The sequence below is a fragment of the Mustela lutreola genome, chromosome 15, assembly GCF_030435805.1.
Source record: "Mustela lutreola isolate mMusLut2 chromosome 15, mMusLut2.pri, whole genome shotgun sequence".
Taxonomy (NCBI): domain Eukaryota; kingdom Metazoa; phylum Chordata; class Mammalia; order Carnivora; family Mustelidae; genus Mustela; species Mustela lutreola.
In genome coordinates this window covers 32,727,720-32,746,252 of record NC_081304.1, presented here as the reverse complement: position 1 = coordinate 32,746,252, position 18,533 = coordinate 32,727,720, and the positions used below count along the sequence as shown (strand labels likewise).

The window sequence follows — 18,533 nt, the reverse complement described above, 5'->3', positions numbered from 1 at the left end:
TCACTTGAGAGGGTTGATCTCTGGTTAGGATATGCATCACCACCCTGACTGCAGGACACTACAGACATGAAGAAAATTGTTTCAGAGCAGCTAATACCAAGGGACAATGGGAAAAGGAACACCAGATTTAGAACGAGACCCATACCTGGGTATGTATCTCAGCTTTGCCCTTTTGTTTTCTTATCTATTTGGAACATGATACCACCTCGAAGGGTAGAAAGGTAAGGGTGGAAAAAGGGGGTGTGTATAAAGCTCCTATTGGCATAGCCTCGCAAATGGTATTATAATCCTCCTCCCAAAGGTTGCCTTTGGAGAAAGGGAGCCTTGTGTCAGCCATCGAATCCCTCACCCCGTTCTGTGGAAGGGAGGAGATTACAGACACTGATACAAGCACCTCCCCTTCCAGCCGCTGCTTTGATGGAAGTACTCCTGTTCACGCAGCAGCATTTTCAGGCAATCAGTGGATCCTCAGCAAACTGCTGGATGCAGGGGGTGATCTTCGACTCCATGATGAGAAGGGTCGAAACCCGCAGACTTGGGCTCTGACATCCGGGAAGGAGCGCAGCACCGCGGTGAGATCCGCTCTGTAACCACAGCCAAGGCAGAGCACTGAGCTAGGAATCGGGAGCCCAGGGAGCGGGGAGGAGCTGATCCTGGGGACAGGACAGGGCTTACACTGGCCTTGCCTAATGGCACTGGATACACAGGCCTGGATTGAAGCAAGTTAACCAGCTATAAACTCTCAGGCAAATCTAGTGAATCTTTTTGATCATCCATTCAGTGAGGAGGGAGAACTTTTTGAGGAACCAGGGAGTTGGAGGAAATTATTGCCAAATCCCCTCCCTGGAAACATTCCATTCCTGTAAAAAATCACCTGGGCCCTACCCTTTGCAGAGATTTCCCTGTCAGGGACTCCTGGCTCCTCAGATCATTCAGGTCAGACTGTCCCAGGTCCACTGAAGGCCAGGATAGCTCTTAGTTCGCTCCAGCATTGAACATCTTCACGGTGTGTTGCAGATGGTGGAGTTCATGCAGCGCTGTGCCTCGCACATGCAAGCCATCATACAGGGTTTCTCCTGTGACCTCCTGAAGAAGATCGACTCCCCGCAGCGGCTCATCTGCGGCCCGTCCCGGTTTGGTGGTCTCATACAGGGGTGAGTGCTGCCTTGAACAGTGTGCGATATTTGGTGTCACCCCAGCCTTCCTTGTAGGAGCCCTGCAATGTGGACCACCAAGTTTCCCTCCATATGGGGTCTTGTCTGGCATCTGGCCCACTCTAAGTGGTGAGCTCCGGCAGAGAGGCCTTGGCCCCTGCAATAGCATCCAGAGGAGCACCTTCTGCTGCCCTGCCCCCATGCAGGAATGTGGGGTCGGGGGAGAGTGGTCTGGGCTCTAGTGGGAGCCACCCTGTGGTTAGTGGCTAGCAAAAAAAGAAATTTGCAGGTCTGAGGAGCCCAGCAGAAAATTCCTTCTCAGCAGAGCAGCCAACTGGCTTTTGTGTCATCTCCCAAATCATGGAAATAATGCTCCTTTATTCCTAAGATAGGAAAAGAACACGAATGCTTAACTTACCTTCCTCAAGCTGTTTTAAGCCAGTGTGAGAGATCTGATGCTAGTGGGGTGGGCAGCCTCCATGCCCCCATCACAGCTGCAGGGGGAGGGCCTCAGGCTTCTTTCCATGCTCAACTACCTAGTTCTTTTAAATTCTTAGGGCTTTGTTGACTTAGGGTTTGTACTCATGGAATCCTTTCCATTTTGATTTTCTCTGATGACATTACTTTCTGTAATCAGGGTTGCTAGACTTGTCACACCTTCACAGGCTCTCTCTTCCTGTCCTTCCCTGAGCAAGTCTGGTTTTCTTCCTATGAGCTGGATATTGCTTCTCAGGAAAGATAAGTTAATTCCCTTGAGGCGTAGTTACTCCTAACTGCTCCTCTTGGTGCCACTCTTGTGGGTCACCTTCTAGAATAACCTTTTAAAAATGGAAATGGAGTTGTGCCACTCTCTGCTAAAAACACTTTAAGGCATTCTCTGTACCTATCAGGATAAACTCCCAAATCCCTTATCTGATCCTGGAGGCCCTACTGGGTCCAACTCCTGCCACCTCTTTGCCGGCCCTTGCTACTCCCCTTTGTGTGGAGCTCCCTCATTCAGAGTTTGGAGAGACTTGTCCCAGTTTGTAATGATTTTATTTCTATATGTTCGTGCTCGTTTCTAATAAGACTGAACACTGCCAACTAAGAAAAGGAGGTGAAACTGAACAAGAGACAAAGGCCTTTTATTTAGGGGTATCAGAATTGCACAGGAAGCACAGATTCAGGAAGCACAGATTCTGGTAGCAAGCAGAAAAATGAGGGAAAGTGAGCCTTATTTATGAGAAAGAAGAAGTAGGTAGTAATTATATAACAGATAAAGAAGAGGGAAAAAAACCCTGTTAACTGGTGCTAACTGTTTGAGCTGTTTCTGATTACTCTCTGTTTTATTGATATTGTCAAATGAAACTGCCCTTTATAGGCATTTGTTAACTATTTTGTGTTAAAGTTCATACCAACAGTTTTATGGCGTGAATGCCATTTGTTCTGTTGAGTCTTACTGGCAACTGCTTGTAAAACCATTGTTGCTCCTGGAGTTCATTAGTTAGAAAGGAAGATGGAGCTTCAAAACAGAGTCTCTCATGACCAGAAATTTTATACAGTTCTACAACACCAAGAGGGCAAGACCCATGTCTGTGTTACTCACTACCAGCCCTTCACTGCTTGTTGGAATGTGCGCCAGCCTCAAGGAAAATCAAAATAAAGTATTGAGAAACAACTTCAGTCACTAATCTAGATGTAGCATCTACTTTATAGTTAGATGAAATATTCTTTTTATGGGGTTGGACCTCAGAGTGCCTAATGGGAGTGGAAGTACACACATTCCCCCTTTTTTAATGTAAAGAAACCACCTGAGTCAGTGAGATAAGAAATGGCCTCTCAGATCTGAGTGGGGCCATGTCAGGTAAGATTCCTCACAGGTACGTGTTTACACAGAGCCTGGTTGGGGCAAAGAAAAACACGAATTGAGAAGGACAGGTGGTTGGATGTTTGTGAATAACCGGAGTCTCCCCCCCACCCCCCCAGCTGAGTTCGCTTACATAGACATGGCCTGAGGAATTTAGGTAAAAGAGCAAGAAATGGGGTTGGTCTGAGTGCAGTTGTTGCCTGAGTCGCCACCGGGGAACTGCCAGCTCCTCTACTTCAGTAGAGCTCATACCCTCTGAAGAGCCACTCACACAGCCAGGGGGCCCCAGCTGGGCAGAGGGAGCCATGTCAGTGGGGTATCCTGCCCTTCTGCCACCTCAAAATCTGTGCCCCTGCGCAGGAGGCAGTTGGCTGTCCCCTGGATCTTCACTTAAACTTTATAGCAGCTTAAAGTGCAGAAGGTATAGCTCATGAAAAGTGAGCTATCATGAAAAGCACATGGAGCCTCACAGAGCTCGCGTGGGGTGAGGATGAGTACACGCTGTCACCCGCAGCTCCTTTGTCATTTGCTCCAGCAGTAGCAGAATGTTTTGTCCTTCAGTCTGAGCCCGAACTGCTGCATCAGAAAGCATTAACTGAGCAAGTGCTGCATGCATGGCTCTGTGTCAGCCTCTGGGAGTGAAAGAAATGTAAGCCACTCCTCTTAAGACACCTTTAGTTCATGGGGGTCCCAGTGTGCAGGTGTGGTTTGGGTGTGATATGCGGGAAGAGCAGTGGCTGGAATGAGCAGCATCAGGGTCTCGTCCCTCCTGCTTCTCTGTGACCCCAGACCAGCAGGTTCCCCCTTCTCTGGGCTTCATTTGTCCCACTTATAAAAATAAAAGTTGGATAAGATATCTTTTTTTTTTTTTTTTTTTTGGCTGGGTACAGTATACTTTATTGATGGTACATGACAAGGTAGGGCTCCCCAAGCCCCTCCCCTTCTTCAGGGGGTCTGGGATGGAAACAGTGGAGGTTGGGAGATTCTCAGTGTTTTAGGGGATAAGTTGGGGCAGGGATTCCCCAGCAGCTGAGGGCCTCTCTCTTCCTCTTGCTCTGGCTGGGGCTGGTGGTTCAGGGGGCTCTTATTCCTTGGAGGCCATGTGGACCATAAGGTCCACCACCCGGTTGCTGTAGCCAAATTCATTGTCATACCAGGAAATGAGCTTGACAAAGTGGTCATTGAGAGCAATGCCAGCCTCAGCATCGAAGGTAGAGGAGTGGGTGTCACTGTTGAAGTCGCAGGAGACAACCTGGTCCTCAGTATACCCCAGGATGCCCTTAAGGGGGCCCTCTGATGCCTGCTTCACCACCTTCTTGATGTCATCATATTTGGCAGCTTTCTCCAGGCGGCAGGTCAGATCCACAACAGACACGTTGGGGGTGGGGACACAGAAGGCCATGCCAGTGAGCTTCCCATTCAGCTCAGGGATGACCTTGCCTACAGCCTTGGCCGCACCAGTGGAAGCAGGGATGATGTTTTGGGCAGCCCCTCGGCCGTCACGCCACAGCTTCCCAGAGGGGCCGTCCACAGTCTTCTGGGTGGCAGTGATGGCATGGACGGTGGTCATGAGTCCCTCCACAATGCCAAAGTTGTCATGGATGACCTTGGCCAGAGGAGCCAAGCAGTTGGTGGTACAGGAGGCATTGCTGACAATCTTGAGGGAGTTGTCATACTTCTCATGGTTCACACCCATCATGAACATGGGGGCATCAGCAGAAGGAGCAGAGATGATGACTCTCTTGGCCCCGCCCTTCAAGTGAGCCCCAGCCTTCTCCATGGTGGTGAAGACCCCACTGGACTCCACAACATACTCAGCACCAGCATTGCCCCATTTGATGTTGGCGGGATCTCGCTCCTGGAAGATGGAGATGGACTTCCCATTGATGACAAGCTTCCCGTTCTCAGCCTTGACTGTGCCGTTGAATTTACCGTGGGTAGAATCATACTGGAACATGTAGACCATGTAGTTGAGATCAATGAAAGGGTCATTGATGGCGACAATATCCATTTTACCAGAGTTAAAAGCAGCCCTGGTGACCAGGCGCCCAATACGGCCAAATCCGTTCACTCCGACCTTCACCATCGTGTCTCGGGCACGCGGCTGGCACTGCACCTGAAGATGCGGCTGTCTGTCGAACGGGGAAGAGCAGAGAGCCTGGATAAGATATCTTTTGATTTTTTCCAGCTTTGACTATCTGAATTCATTATCTACTGCTGCATAATGAATCCACCCCAACCTCCTCAAACTTAGCAGTTTCAAATAGCAATAAACATTTGTATCTCGTGTACTTTCTGTGGGTCAGGACTCAGGGAATGCCTTAGCTGTATGGATCTGGCTCAGGATTTTTTTTTTGTTTGTTTAAAGATTTTATTTATTTATCAGACAGAGAGCGAGCACAGGCAGACAGAATGGCAGGCAGAGGGAGAAGCAGGCTCCCCGCCGAGCAAGGAGCCCGATGTGGGACTCGAACCCAGGATGCTGGGATCATGACCTGAGCCGAAGGCAGCTGCTCAACCAACTGAGCCACCCAGGCGTCCCTGGCTCAGGATTTCTTACAAAGTTGTAGTCAAGATATCAGGTGGGGCTTTATCATCTGAAGGTTTGACTGGGTCTGGAGGATCCAGTTCCAAGAAGGCATAGTCACACGGCTGACAGATTGGGCCAGAGTGTTGGGCTTCTCCACAGGCTACTGGAATGTCCTCACAACATGGCAGCTGGTCTCCTGTAGAGCAAGTAATCAGAGCATCTTTAGAACAGAAGCCCAGATGGATTTCGTCTTGGAATTAAACCAGTCTGTCATTTCTTTTTTTCCTTCTTTTTTTTTTTTCTTAAAGATTTTATTTATGTATTTGACAGACAGAGATCACAAGTAGGCAGAGAGGCAAGCAGAGAGAGAGAGGAGAAAGCAGGCTCCCCGCTGAGCAGAGAGCCCGATGCGGGGCTCGATCCCAGGACCCTGAGATCACGACCCGAGCCGAAGACAGAGGCTCAACCCTCTGAGCCACCCAGGTGTCCCCAGTCTGTCATTTCTTCAGTGTCTAGTTGGGCTAACGGATCTGCCCTATTTGACCATAAAGGCAGGATTACCAGGAGGTAGAAATCACAGGGCCCGCTCACAGACTGGCTATTATATCATCTGTAGTTCCAGGATAAAAAGTCAAGTAGTCAAGACAAAATCAACTACACATTTTCATAGCTTGGTTCAGCTTTTTCCTCTGGATATATAGGTGGTTAACTCTTAAATTTTCTTCCATTTAAAACTATTTCTAGAAACCCTAATGGCTCTCCTAATCGACTGCTTAAAGCTGGAGTCATTTCTGCACAGAATATCTACAGCTTTGGCTTTGGGAAGGTAAGAGGTTGCTGTGGACACCCAGCATTTTGGGGGTCAACTGGAGAGCCACCTGGCCCTGGCTCTGGCCCCCTTTCCCCCCTTTGTGCAGCTCTTCCATATCCCCTCTGGAGAAGTCGTTCTCTTCTGCAGGACAGTGACCCCTCAGTGTTCCTGTCTGACTGAAAAATGGAGAAAGCCCTGAAAATTTCCCTTGAATGACCTTGGGTTACATTGGGAGAGTTTAGAAAATGTTCCTTTAATTCCCAGTGAGGGCCCCAGACTTGTCTCCTTGAAGAGGAGCAGAGACCTCTACTGACCCCTGGGGTCTTGTGTGTGTGTGTGTGTGTGTTGAAGTTTATTTATGTATTTAAGTAATCTCTACACCCAGTGTGGGGCTTGAACTCGGGAGCCTGAGAGCAAGAGATCAAGATTCCAAGAGATAAGGAGTCACGAGCTCTTGCGACTGAGCCAGCTAGGTGCCCCGCTCAACACCCCTCCACACCGCCCCACCCCCAGTCTTCTTTGTGATTGACCCTCCATAGACTGGCCCTCCATAAGTTTTTGTTGGAATGCCTTTAAGGAATTGAGATTTTAAACTGAGAAATATTTTGAGGGAAAATCGTATCTTTTGGGTTCTTGGTTCTGCTCAACAAAGAGAGACATTTGGGCATGTGGCTGGGGGTCTTGGGTGCTGCTTGCTGACATTTTAGTCTCTAGCCCTGCATCTCTTGGTTGTGCTAAGGAAGCCTTGGTGGGGAGGGGAAGGAGGAGTGTCAGCTTTTGTTGTGTTTTGGCCTGGGTTCTGTGGGGGCCTGAACCTCAACCTAGAACTTCAGGCGGGTGTCTGACCTCTTTTCATGAGCTTTGGTTTCCTCACTAATGAAAGACAAGGAATATTACAACCTTGCAGGGGTTCTAGGCAGATTAAAGAGAGCACAAATTAAAGAATAGTGTCCAGGGCATGGGGGAGTTCAGCAGGTTGGTCAGTAGCAGATATTGTTACTTTTGGCTGGCTGACAAGATTCTTGGGGCATTTTACTTTTCCTCTTCTCTCCCCTTGATTTGAACCTGTGCTCTGCTTTCAGTTTTATCTCACAGGGGGAGCACAGCTGGCCTACCTAGGATCTCTCCCAGTAATCGGAGAAAAGGAAGTGATTCAAGCTGATGATGAGCCTACTTTCTCTTTCTTCAGTGGCCCCTACATGGTCATGACCAAGTGAGCAGCAGCTGGCCTGTGGGAGGTCTGACGTAGTCCCACAGGAAGGGTGGGCTTCACGTGACTCCTTTAAGTGTGGAGGCTTTCTCTTCCAACACAAGGAAACATGAAGAACAGATGTCTAAATCAGGGTTTCTCAACCTGGACACTACTGATGTAATTTTAGCCGGTACCCTTTGTCATTGGGGGCTGTCCTGTGCCTTGTAGGAGATTTAAGAGCATCTCTGGTTTCTACTCATTAGATGCCAGCAGCAACCTCCAGTGACCCCCTTCCCTCGCAGTTAGGACTGTGACAACCAGAGTGTCTAGAGACATTGCTAGATTCCACCCCCTCTCCATTGAGAAAAGCTACTCTAAAGGATTACTCATGATGCTGTTCTAAACTTTCTGTTTTCTAAAGAGTTTGAGGCAGTTTAATGGTGACTATCCGGCCTCTGATATAGGCCAGAGGATTGACTGAGGCTTCCGTGGAATCGGAACAGGCATCAGCTGTAGCTCTCAGCAGCCAGCTGCTGCAGGGGCAGCAGTAATGGGATTTGGCTATGACAGAAGTCCCTGGGGTGTTTTCAGTCCCCAGAGACCTGGCCCCTGCAGGGTCCTAAGAGTTGTCATGCCCCAGGTCTGTTGCCCTCCTTGAACCTGGATGGTTCCTCCATGCCTCAAAGAAACACCCTTCTGAAAAGGCCTCTGCTGGCCTCCTGAGGCCCTCTGTCCCCTACACCCTTTGTTTCCTGCCTTTGCCCCAGATTTGTAGCCAGGTCCCTTCATTTCTGTCCTATTGCTGTGGTCTTTGTCAAAGTCATCAGCACCCTTCATCCAGACTGGCCTCCTAGCCAGTCCCTCCATTCCCTGACACCCCTTCCTACCATTCCCCACACTGCTGGTGCTGTTGGCTTTCTAAGATGCAGACCTGATCGAGTCATTCCTGCCCTTGAATCCTTCAATGACTTCTTGTCACCTATACTAAGTTCCCCCAGGGTGCTTTAGGTTATGGGGGTTGGAGTATGAGAGGATGGGGAGGGAGGACTCAAGAGCGCGGGGGTGGGGGCTGATTTATAGATTCTGTGTAACACCACTTCTCTGGTCTTTGGCTGGGAGAGCAGCTCACTCCCTGCTGCTCACGCTTTCCCTTGTCCTTGCAGCCTGGTGTGGAATGGGAGCAGGGTCACAGTGAAGGAGCTGAATCTCCCCACCCACCCTCACTGCAGCAGGCTTAGGCTGGCTGATTTGTTAATTGCAGAGCAGGAGCATAGCAGGTGAGAAGGAAGTCCAGGGGCCTGATGCATTACAGTCCAGGTCTCTCTTTACAGACCCAAGTTCAGGGCTATACAGTACTGTCCCTGGGGTGTGGAGATCAGCCCCCCTCAGCCTCAGTATTTCCTGACTGTTGGAATGGGTTATTTGATTGCAAAGGCTACCGAGAGAGAGAAGGTGGAATTAAGGGGTAGCCTGAGTGGTGGGGATAGTGGTAGTGAGTGGCTTAATTCTGTTAACTGATTCACTTCCATAACTTGTGTCTCTGATGGTCCAGCCTCCCATCCAGCAGCCCCCCAAGGCCCTTCCCCTTTCTGGCCTTGTGCTCATCACGATAGTATGCACAGTCCTGTCTTCATAGACCATGGCTGTGCATGAGATCTACACAACGGAGGAACTGAGTCTCTGCCATTGAGAACATGCTCAGGGGTGTACCCTAGTGCCCTGTGCTTCCTGTGGCTTCGGGGTTAGCCCTTTAGCTCTTGCTGAGGCAGGATCTTGGTTCATGGTTTCAGTCCAGGACTGCTGAGTGAATGGATCTGGTTCCTTGAGTAGGCCACTCAACCCCTGCGAGTGGTGTGTCAGAGGCCAACCTCTTCCTTTTGGGGAAGTCACTGTAAGGAAGCTGGAAAAACACATGTACACTGTGTGGACTTTGCCATGAGACTGAGGGGTCTGTGACCTAGGGGAAGTCCCTGACAGCTCTCTGACCTAGGTTTCTTTATCTCAAAAATGAGTATAATGATCTGTTTCTTACAGAGGGTTGCTAGGATGTGAATGATGTCCATGGGGTGCCTTGGTCAGTAGCTCTTGGTGACATTGGCATTGTCGTTACCGATGAGAGGCCGTAGATCCCCCTACTCCCATCCCCCCACCATCCTGTTTTCTTAGAAAGACATAATGTACAAATGCTGTGTGTTTAGAATGTGTTCAAGGGGCCTAGAAGGAAGGAAAACCCTCATTTTTCCTTTTTCAGCCACATCTGAAGCTGCTTTTGTTTTGTAGCAAGCTCCGACACCCCCACCTGCTGCAGCTGATGGCCGTGTGCCTGTCCCAGGACCTGGAGAAGACCCGCCTTGTGTATGAGCGCGTCACGGTCGGCACACTGTTCAGTGTCCTCCATGAACGGGTAAGCGGCTGTTTCTGAGCGTTTCCTCCCCTTGATGCTCTCCCCACTTCTCCCCGCTGCCCTCTTCCCCCTACCCCAGCAGTGAAGTTTCCATTTTTGTTTGCAGGGAAGATAAATGTCCTAATTCTTTACTTTCTAGGGCTATATATCCACCATTTACGGCTGATAAGCACCTGGTTGGAACTAGTGTTTTATTGTTGTCTGTCCTGTTTTTTCATCGGACCTCTAAGAGCTCAGTGGACCCAGGAAACAAACAGATGCATTTCTAGCTAACTGTAATCAAGTGGCCTGTGGCTGGCTGGCTGGCTTGCTTTCTTTCAGATATTATTTATTTATTTGACAGAAAGAGAGTACATGTGCACAAGCAGAGGGAGCAGCACGCAGAGGGAGAAGAAGCAGGCTTACCACATTGACCTGAGCAGAAGGCAGCAGCTTAATCAACTGAGCCACCAAAGATGTGCCAACCCCTGGTTTAATTCCCTGTATTTTCACTTGTGCCTTTCCTGACCTTTACTGTAGAAAGGGGTTTGTTTATATACACATCTGAGTCACTCCCTTTCACTTTTCAAATTTTCTTGTGGGAACATCATTCAGGGCCTACAGACTCCCTAGGAAGTGTGCTTTGGCCTGAGGTGGGCTTCAGAGAGGTCCTGAAGCATTTGCTTTTCTTTCTCCATCACTTTGTTCTACAGATGGTGGGCAGGAGTGAGAAGAGACCCTCCAGGAAAGGCCTTACCCCAAAATGGCTAGCCATTCCTCCTGCCTGAGCACTTCCTATTAGTGTTATCTCTCCTTCCCTCCCGTCCCTTTTTGTCTCTTGTCATTTGATGAAGGCATTACCTGAAAATGCCATTTCTCTGGGGGGCAGTATAGAGAGTCCAGAAATAAACCCATGCTTATCTGGTCAGTTAATGTACATCAAAGGAGGCAGCAACATACAATGGGGAAAAGGCAGTCTCTTTATCAAATGTTGTTGGGAAAATTGGACAGCCGTATACAGAAGAATGGAACTGGACCACTTTGTTATGCCATACACAAAAATAAACTCAAAATGGATTACAGACCTAAATGTGAGCCTTGAAACCGTCAAACTCCTAAAAGAAATGATGGGTAGTAATCTCTTGGGTATGGGCCTTAGCAACATATTTAAGGATATTTCTCCTCAGGCAAGGAAAGCCAAAGCAAAAATAAACTATTGGAACTACACCAAAATAAAAAGGTTTTGTACAGCCACGGAAACCATCAGCAAAACAAAAAGGCATCTGACTAAATGGAAGAATATATTTGCAAAGGAAATATCTGATAAGGAGTTAATATCCAAAATACATAAAGAACTTAACACAACTGACTAGAAAAAGAGCTAAATAATCCCATTAAAATGGACAGAGGACCTCAATAGACATTTTTCCAAAGAAGACATACAGCTGGCAGACGTGAGAGGATGTTCAACATCTCTTATCATTAGGGAAATTCACATTAAAACCACAGTGAGATACCACCTCACACCAGACAGAATGGCTAGAATCGGAAAGACAATAAGTAAGTGTTGGCGAGGATATGGAGAAAAAGGAACCCTTCTGCACTGTTGGTGGGCATGTAATGGTGGAACCACTGGAAAATAGAATTGAAGTTTCTGAGGAAATTAAAAATAGGAGTGCTATATGATCTAGCAATTCCATTACTAGGTACTTATGCAAAGAAAACGAAAATGCCAGGGTATCTGGGTGACAGTTAGTTAGGCAACTTCCTTTGCCTCAGGTCATGATCACAGGGTGCTGCGATTGAGTTCCATGTAAGGCTCCCTGCTCAGCGGGGAGTCTGCTTCTCCCTCTGCCTGCCCCTTCCCCTGCTTGGGCTCTCTCTCTCTCAAATAAATAAATAAAATCTTTAACAAAAAAAGAAAATGAAAATACCAGTTCAGAGGTGTTTCGGTGGCTCAGTGGGTTAGGCCTCTGCCTTTGGCCCAGGTCATGGACTCAGGGTCCTGGGATCGAGCCCCACAACAGGCTCTCTGCTCAGCAGGAAGCCTGCTTCCCCCTCTCTGCCTGCTGCTCTGCCTACTTGTGATCTCTGTCAAATAAATAAAATCTTAAAAAAAAAAAAAACAGACTCATAAATACAGAAACCAAACTCATGGTTGCCAGAAGGGCAGAAGGTAGGGAATGGGCAAAATAGGTGAAGGGGATTAAGAGGTACAAGCTTAACAGTTATAAAATAAGTCAAAAAGTATAGTGTAGGGAATATAGTCAATAATATTATTATAATGTGTGGTGACAGGCGGTGACTATAGTTATTGCGGTGAGCATTATGTAACGTACGGAATTGTTGAATTACTGTGTTGTACACCTGAAAATAATACAACATTGTATGCCAATTATACTTCAATAATAAGTTTTTTTTTTCCCCCCAAAAGAATGCCATTTCTCTGGGGAGAGACCAACATGACTTTAATCAACCAGATATGTTGGTGTGAGTGAATTTCTTTCCTCTTAGTATCAGTCATCTCACTGGGGTAGGGGCTGGACTGGTCCTTTAAACTTCCGGTTCTCCCAGCAGCACAGGCTTGAACGGGGTGAGGTGCAGGACAGGTTCATTTGTGGTGGTGTGGTGGTGGTGAGCCCACCCTGGATACACATACCAGGCTTTGAGAACTTTCTTCTCATTTTTTGTGGTGTGAAGCAGCTCAGTTCAGGGAAAGGGCCCAGCTTTGGAACCAGAGGGGCCCTGGGTCAGTGGGACTTTAGGTCAGTCATTTAACCTCCCTGAGCTTCACGTTCCCCATGTGTAAAATGGGGACTCTAGGTAGCTGTGAGGAACAATTGAAAAGGCTTTGGAAACCTCAAAGAATTCTGCAGCATCCGGGGCCCAGGCCCTGTTGTTCCTGGCTGTTTTTTCCCTTGATTCCAGCGCTCCCAGTTCCCCGTGCTGCACATGGAGGTGATCGTGCACCTGCTGCTCCAGATTTCTGACGCCCTGAGATATTTGCATTCCCGGGGGTTTATCCACCGCTCCCTCAGCTCCTACGCCATCCACATCGTTTCCACAGGAGAAGCAAGGCTCACCAACCTGGAGTATATGATGGAAAGGTGGGTGCTGTAGAGAAAGAATCTGATCTGGGTCGGCCTCTTCCTCATTGGTGAGAAAGAGGTTTCCCAAATGCCTTGCCCTGTCTGCCAAGGTTAGGACTTTGGGGAAGTTACTTCTGTTCAAGACATTCTCATTTTAATAAACATTTAACAAGCAAGGGCCCCTATTAGCCAATGGTGTAAATGCTCTATCTACTTCAAAATTTTCAACCGAGGTATGTTTCTTACTCCCATTGCTGTGTAATATGTATGTTGGAGAGGGACACTGACTGTATTCCAAGTTCCCCTATCCATAATTCTGCTCTCCCTAAGTTTCAGCCCCCCGCTGTGTTCTGTGGTTGCTGGTCGGTGAGGAGGGAGCACGCAGGGCCACGTGGTATTTAGGGGCCAGCCTGAAGTAGCTATATCGTTGCTTCCTCCTTTGTAGTCCCTTCCTCACTGCAGGGAGGCTGGGAAATGTGTCATAGCCGTGCATCCTGGAAGGAGAGAGAAGATGATAGGTGCTGGAGAGCCTTACAGTTGGTCATGCCTCCTACTCCTGGGCCAGGTACTTGGCTGGGTGGGCTCTAAGGGCATTCCTGGCCCTTGAGGCCATCAGGGCAGTGAGGGGGCAGAGAGAAAAACAACCCCTTCATTCAAGGGTTGGTGGGTGGACTTCATTTCCCATTTGGCAGGTGTCAAAGTCCTCTTAAGAGTTGGGGGTACCTGCTGTCTCCATCTGTAGGCTCTAGAAGGCAGAGGATCTCTCCTGTGCTTCCTTGCTGCCTTCCACAGCTCTGAGCCCTCAGCCCATTGTTGGTTCTGCTCTGCTGTGAAGCTTCTTGCTCAACCCTGCCTACCTCAGCTTGCCTTTGCCCCCACCTACCCCCGCAGACACTGAGGCTTTGTTTCAGTCTCTTGGTCGCTGGTTGTTGCTTTAGTGTATTTTTTCCTCTTGCATAGTCTTGCATAGTCTTTAGTGTATTTTTTCTCATGAAGTGAAAAGCTCTGTGAGGGCAGGGATTTCTGTTTATCCACTGCTGGATCTCAAATGCCTAAAACAAACCTTTACACATTAAGCACTCAGCATATGTTTTTTGATTGAATAAAACAGAAAGGCTTACTTCCCAGACTGCACATGCCCCTAGTCCTTCTGCCTGCAGAGGAGAGTCAGGGGACTTTGTTATATTTGGACCCTGTGGGCCTTGGCAAAGAATTTGAATTTTTTATCCCAAGAATACTGGGGTGATACAAAGGGCTGTTTTTTTGTTTTGTTTTGTTTTGTTTGTTTGTTTTGAGCACTGTGGTGTCATGGATGATTGACAGGCTAAGAAGGTCCCTCTGGCTCCTGGATGTGAAGAAGGGGCTGATAGGGGACAAGAGAGAGGCAGGGAAGCAGTTAGGGTGTGACTGCAACAGTTCTCCAGGTGAGTACTGTCTCCATTCGAGCTGCTCAGCCTCAGATCTGGGCCATTCTCAGTTCCAGTTTAAAACTTCCAGTGTCTCTCCATTGCCTACAAGATTAAGACCAGGCACTTTGCAGGGTGTGGAAGCCTTCCAAGATGGGGCTCCGCCCACAGTGCCAGCCTTGTCACTTCCCTGGCATCTGAAGCCACTTTCAGTCTAGGCCATCTCTGGGTACTGCTGCCTCCATCTGGAATAGTTGGTACTCACCTAGTTACCCTTTAAACTCACCTCAGGCACAATCTCCCACCACACCTATGAAGCCCTGATCCCCACAGCACTTTGGATAATTCCATTCTTCTGCAGCCAAGTACGTCTGCCCCACCAGAGGGGGACCTCTGAGAGGGCAGGGACTGTGCTTGTTCCTTGTCAGCTAGGGGCCTGCCACATTATAAGTGCTCAGTCAAACATCAATTAAGTGAACAGAAGAGTCTGGATGATGGGAAAACTTTAAATGGTTCAGAATGGGATTGACCACTTTAGCTATGTATGCAGGAGCTATAGAAGCTAAGGGATTTGGACATTTTTGCCTTTGAAAACAGCAGGGGTTTTTAAGGAAGGCTGCAGCAGTCCAAGATATTTGCTGGTGATGGAGCGACATCTGTTGTTGACATGGAGGCATGACCGTTTCTTCTGCCTGAGCTCTCCTATAGAAATGTGAAGCCTAGAGTGAAATCGATCTTTGGAGGTGGCTCAGCCTCACCTTGTCTTTCACAGATGAGGAAACTGAGGCTGAGAAAGGGAAAGAGATGATCTCAAGTTATCCAGCTGTGACTGGAAGAAGGTGGTAAAGATGTTTCCTGTCTATTGGGGCAGAATGGATTGGAGGTTAAGGGTAGGAAGCTCAGCTAGGAGGCCATATTTCCTGGTCTGCTGGTGATTAAGGAAACAGAATAGAAGCAAAAAATGAGATGTACTGAGGAGCTAGGATCCACAGATTGGTCAAGTAAGGGGCTGGGAGGTAAATGAGTAAGAAGGTGTAAGTTTTCTTTTGGATTTGTTGACCTCAGAATGGAACTTCAGGCTGAAACGTCAGTCGTGAAGCAGTTTCAGCCACAACAGCATACCCTTCTTTGACAACTGATAATATGAGCTGAGATCCAAGAATCCAAAATAACTTTCCAATTTCACATTTATTTTTGGTAACATTCTATTTGGGCTGGTTGGTTTGTTGAATGTCATTGTCAAGGGTAACACTCCATCTCGTGGTATAAAAATGATACAGCAGTTTTTCTTACTCTTCAGATTCTTCTTAATGGAATCTTTAGAACTAGCATTGACCTTGCAAGTGGTATCACATAGCTATAGCCAAATATAATTTTAATGATGTCAGAGCTGAAGCCTAGAAAAATAACTGCCCTAGAATGACATCCAGAAAAGAAGCTCCCCTACTCCCCAACTAGATTTAACCAAGAAAGAAGGGGGATTATAAGAGAAGAAGTTGAGTAGAAATAAAACAGAAAAAATATAAATGCTGGTTTGTGAGTGACTTGTCTCTCACAGACCCTTAGACAAGTCTGAGAGACCTGAGAAAGTAGGTGAGTATTTTCCTTGAAGAATCACCCCACAAGGTAAAGAGCCAAGCATTTTACATCCTCACAATATATCTCTGATAGTAAAACACTCCATTGCTTTACCTATGATATAAATATGATATTGGCATGTCTCTAGGCTGTTCATACTATACCGGTCCACACCTCTCTATTCAGTAATACAACCAAAAAGTCAATACCAACTTTTCTAACTTGATGGCTTCCTGAACTCACTACCATCTACCAAAAGGTCAAAGAAATATTATTTCTGGAAGAAATATTATTTAGGGAACTTTGATTAAAGTCTGAGATGTCCTGCCTATCCTCAAATCTACCTTTTGCCAGACCAGCAAAGAACTTCTGGCCACTTGCTTTTTAAAAATTTAATTACTGGGGACCAGGATGGCTCAATCAGTTAAAGGTCTGACTCTTGATTTTGGCTCAGATCATGATGTCAGGATTATGAGATGGAGCCCTACATCAGACTCCACACTTAGCAGGAAGTCTGCTCAAGATCTGCCTCCCCCCACCCCCCAAAGCATACACTCTCTCTCTAAAATAATTAAATCTTTAAAAAATTGATCGACTAGCATTCACAGTTTTTACCAAATGCCTACCATAACATTCATATTAATAACTTACTTGTATAGTGCTTTATGGCTCAAACTCTTGCTGCACACAAGATCTCATCAGATGCTCATGAAAGTTTAGATATACATGATATAAAAGACAGATAAGGTGTCTCTTCTCATGGAGTTGACTCTAGTAGAGGGGAGAAGAAAATAAGCAGTAGATAAATGAACAAACCTTCAGAAAATAAGTACTCTGGAGCCAATAAAAAGGACTATGGGTGGTCAGGGAGATCTCTGAGGTAATTTTTGAGCTAATACCTTTGTTAAACAAGAAGCAGCCAGTCACCCTGGGATCTCTGGGTAGCCCATGCCATGCAGAAGCAGCCAGTTTACAGTGCGAACACCTGAAGTGATGACATCTTGGAGAAACTCAAAGCGGTCCCCCATGACTTGAATGAATGAACAAGAGAGAATGGTCAGATGCAGTGGAGGGTGGGCAGGGCCCACTCTGGTAGATTTGAACAGCAGGCGGTGAGCGTTAGCTCAGGGACTAGCTGGGTTTCTAGAAGCTCAAGGAGATTGCCTGTCTTCAGAGGCAGATGTTTCACAAATGTACTATATGATGGTCATGATGATCCTTTAAGGCATGAACCTGACCTTATTTTTCCTTCTGTAGCCAAGATGGACGTATACACAAGGACCTGACTGGAGTGCCCCTCCCAACCCAGCTGTACAACTGGGCTGCCCCAGAGGTGATCTTACAGAAGGCAGCCACAGTGAAATCGGATGTTTACAGCTTTTCTATGATCATACAGGAGATTTTAACAGGTAGATCCAAGAGCATATTGACTGTGACCAGAGTCTCTACTCTTAGATTAGATTTTTTCCCTCAAGAGTTACTTAGTTTTATGAAAATGCAGGATATAGAAAATCTCTTTAAGGAAACTTCTTTGTGCTTATGGAAGATATGAGATGATCTCCCAGAAATCTTTCTCTTTTAACCTGTTCTTTGAAACTTAACAAGGTCCTCCTATCATCCTGTCATCGGCAATACATTTAACCTGAGAAAAGTTTTTAAACTGAGTATTGCTGTCAATGCTTAGGGGTCTCTGTGAGATGCCCCTTAAGAACCTGTAAATGAGGGGCACCTGGATGGCTCAGTCGGTTCAGCTTAGGTCATGATCGTGAATCTTGGGATCAAGTCCCACATTGGCAGACTCCCTGCTCAAGGAGGGGGGGCTGCTTCTCCCTCTCCCTCTTCCCCTTCCATTGCCTGTGCTCTGTCTCTCGCTCCCAGTCTCTGTTTCTCAAATAAATAAAACCTTAAAAAAAAAAAAAAAAAACTTGTAAACAAGGAGGAAAGACTGGCCTTGGAGAAGTAAAGTATGAAATCAAACATACCTAGGGTTCAGTGTGTATATAAGCAGTGTCACTTGAAAGACACGAAAGCGTTTCCAAATCTGCAAGACCCTAATGTGAAGGAAGTGATCACATATCAGAAGACACGGAATTTTTCAGGAGAGGGGAGCACACGTACACACACACAGTAAAACCACATTCACTGAGGGGGGTGAGAGTCCCTTCCTATTTAGCAGTGTTTACAGTCTGAGAGGCAAAACCATACCTTCCATGAGAGAAATGCATTGGCTTTTGGATCCTGAAGCCATGAAATATTCCTTGTGGTGCCCAGGTCTGCCAGCAGGGAGCCCATGCACGCATGATTCTAGCACTGTCTCTGCAGCAGGGATTGCCCTCATAAATGGGTAAAGTGGCTTCTTGTTTATATGAATGGACTTCCAGGTAGCTTTTTCTATAAAGAGAAATTACTATTTAACAGGGTTGAGCGACTTGACTAAGGTTACCCTATTTTACCTGATTTCTTTTTTTTTTAAACATTTTTTTAAAGCATTCTTTTTAAAAAAATTTTATTTATTTATTTTACAGAGAGAGAGAGAGTGAGAGC

The 18,533-nt window shown here is 47.0% G+C and overlaps 2 protein-coding genes across 4 annotated transcripts in view; one reads left to right on the top strand and one right to left on the bottom strand.

The window, feature by feature from the left end:
* The window catches only part of TEX14 (testis expressed 14, intercellular bridge forming factor), a 118,937-nt gene that overhangs the window by 56,661 nt on the left and 43,743 nt on the right, over positions 1 to 18,533 (top strand). For all 3 annotated transcript variants that reach the window (XM_059148302.1, XM_059148301.1, XM_059148304.1), the window contains exons 4-11: positions 407 to 572; positions 1,018 to 1,154; positions 6,275 to 6,356; positions 7,424 to 7,554; positions 8,697 to 8,810; positions 9,814 to 9,937; positions 12,845 to 13,023; positions 17,247 to 17,398. In XM_059148302.1, the coding sequence (XP_059004285.1) occupies positions 407 to 572; positions 1,018 to 1,154; positions 6,275 to 6,356; positions 7,424 to 7,554; positions 8,697 to 8,810; positions 9,814 to 9,937; positions 12,845 to 13,023; positions 17,247 to 17,398 (1,085 nt within the window). The remainder of the gene's footprint in view (positions 1 to 406; positions 573 to 1,017; positions 1,155 to 6,274; positions 6,357 to 7,423; positions 7,555 to 8,696; positions 8,811 to 9,813; positions 9,938 to 12,844; positions 13,024 to 17,246; positions 17,399 to 18,533) is intronic.
* On the bottom strand, positions 3,882 to 5,158 carry LOC131816022 (glyceraldehyde-3-phosphate dehydrogenase-like). The gene has a single exon (XM_059148305.1). The coding sequence runs from the start codon at positions 5,084 to 5,086 to the stop codon at positions 4,085 to 4,087; it is 1,002 nt and encodes a 333-aa protein (XP_059004288.1). The 5' UTR covers positions 5,087 to 5,158; the 3' UTR covers positions 3,882 to 4,084.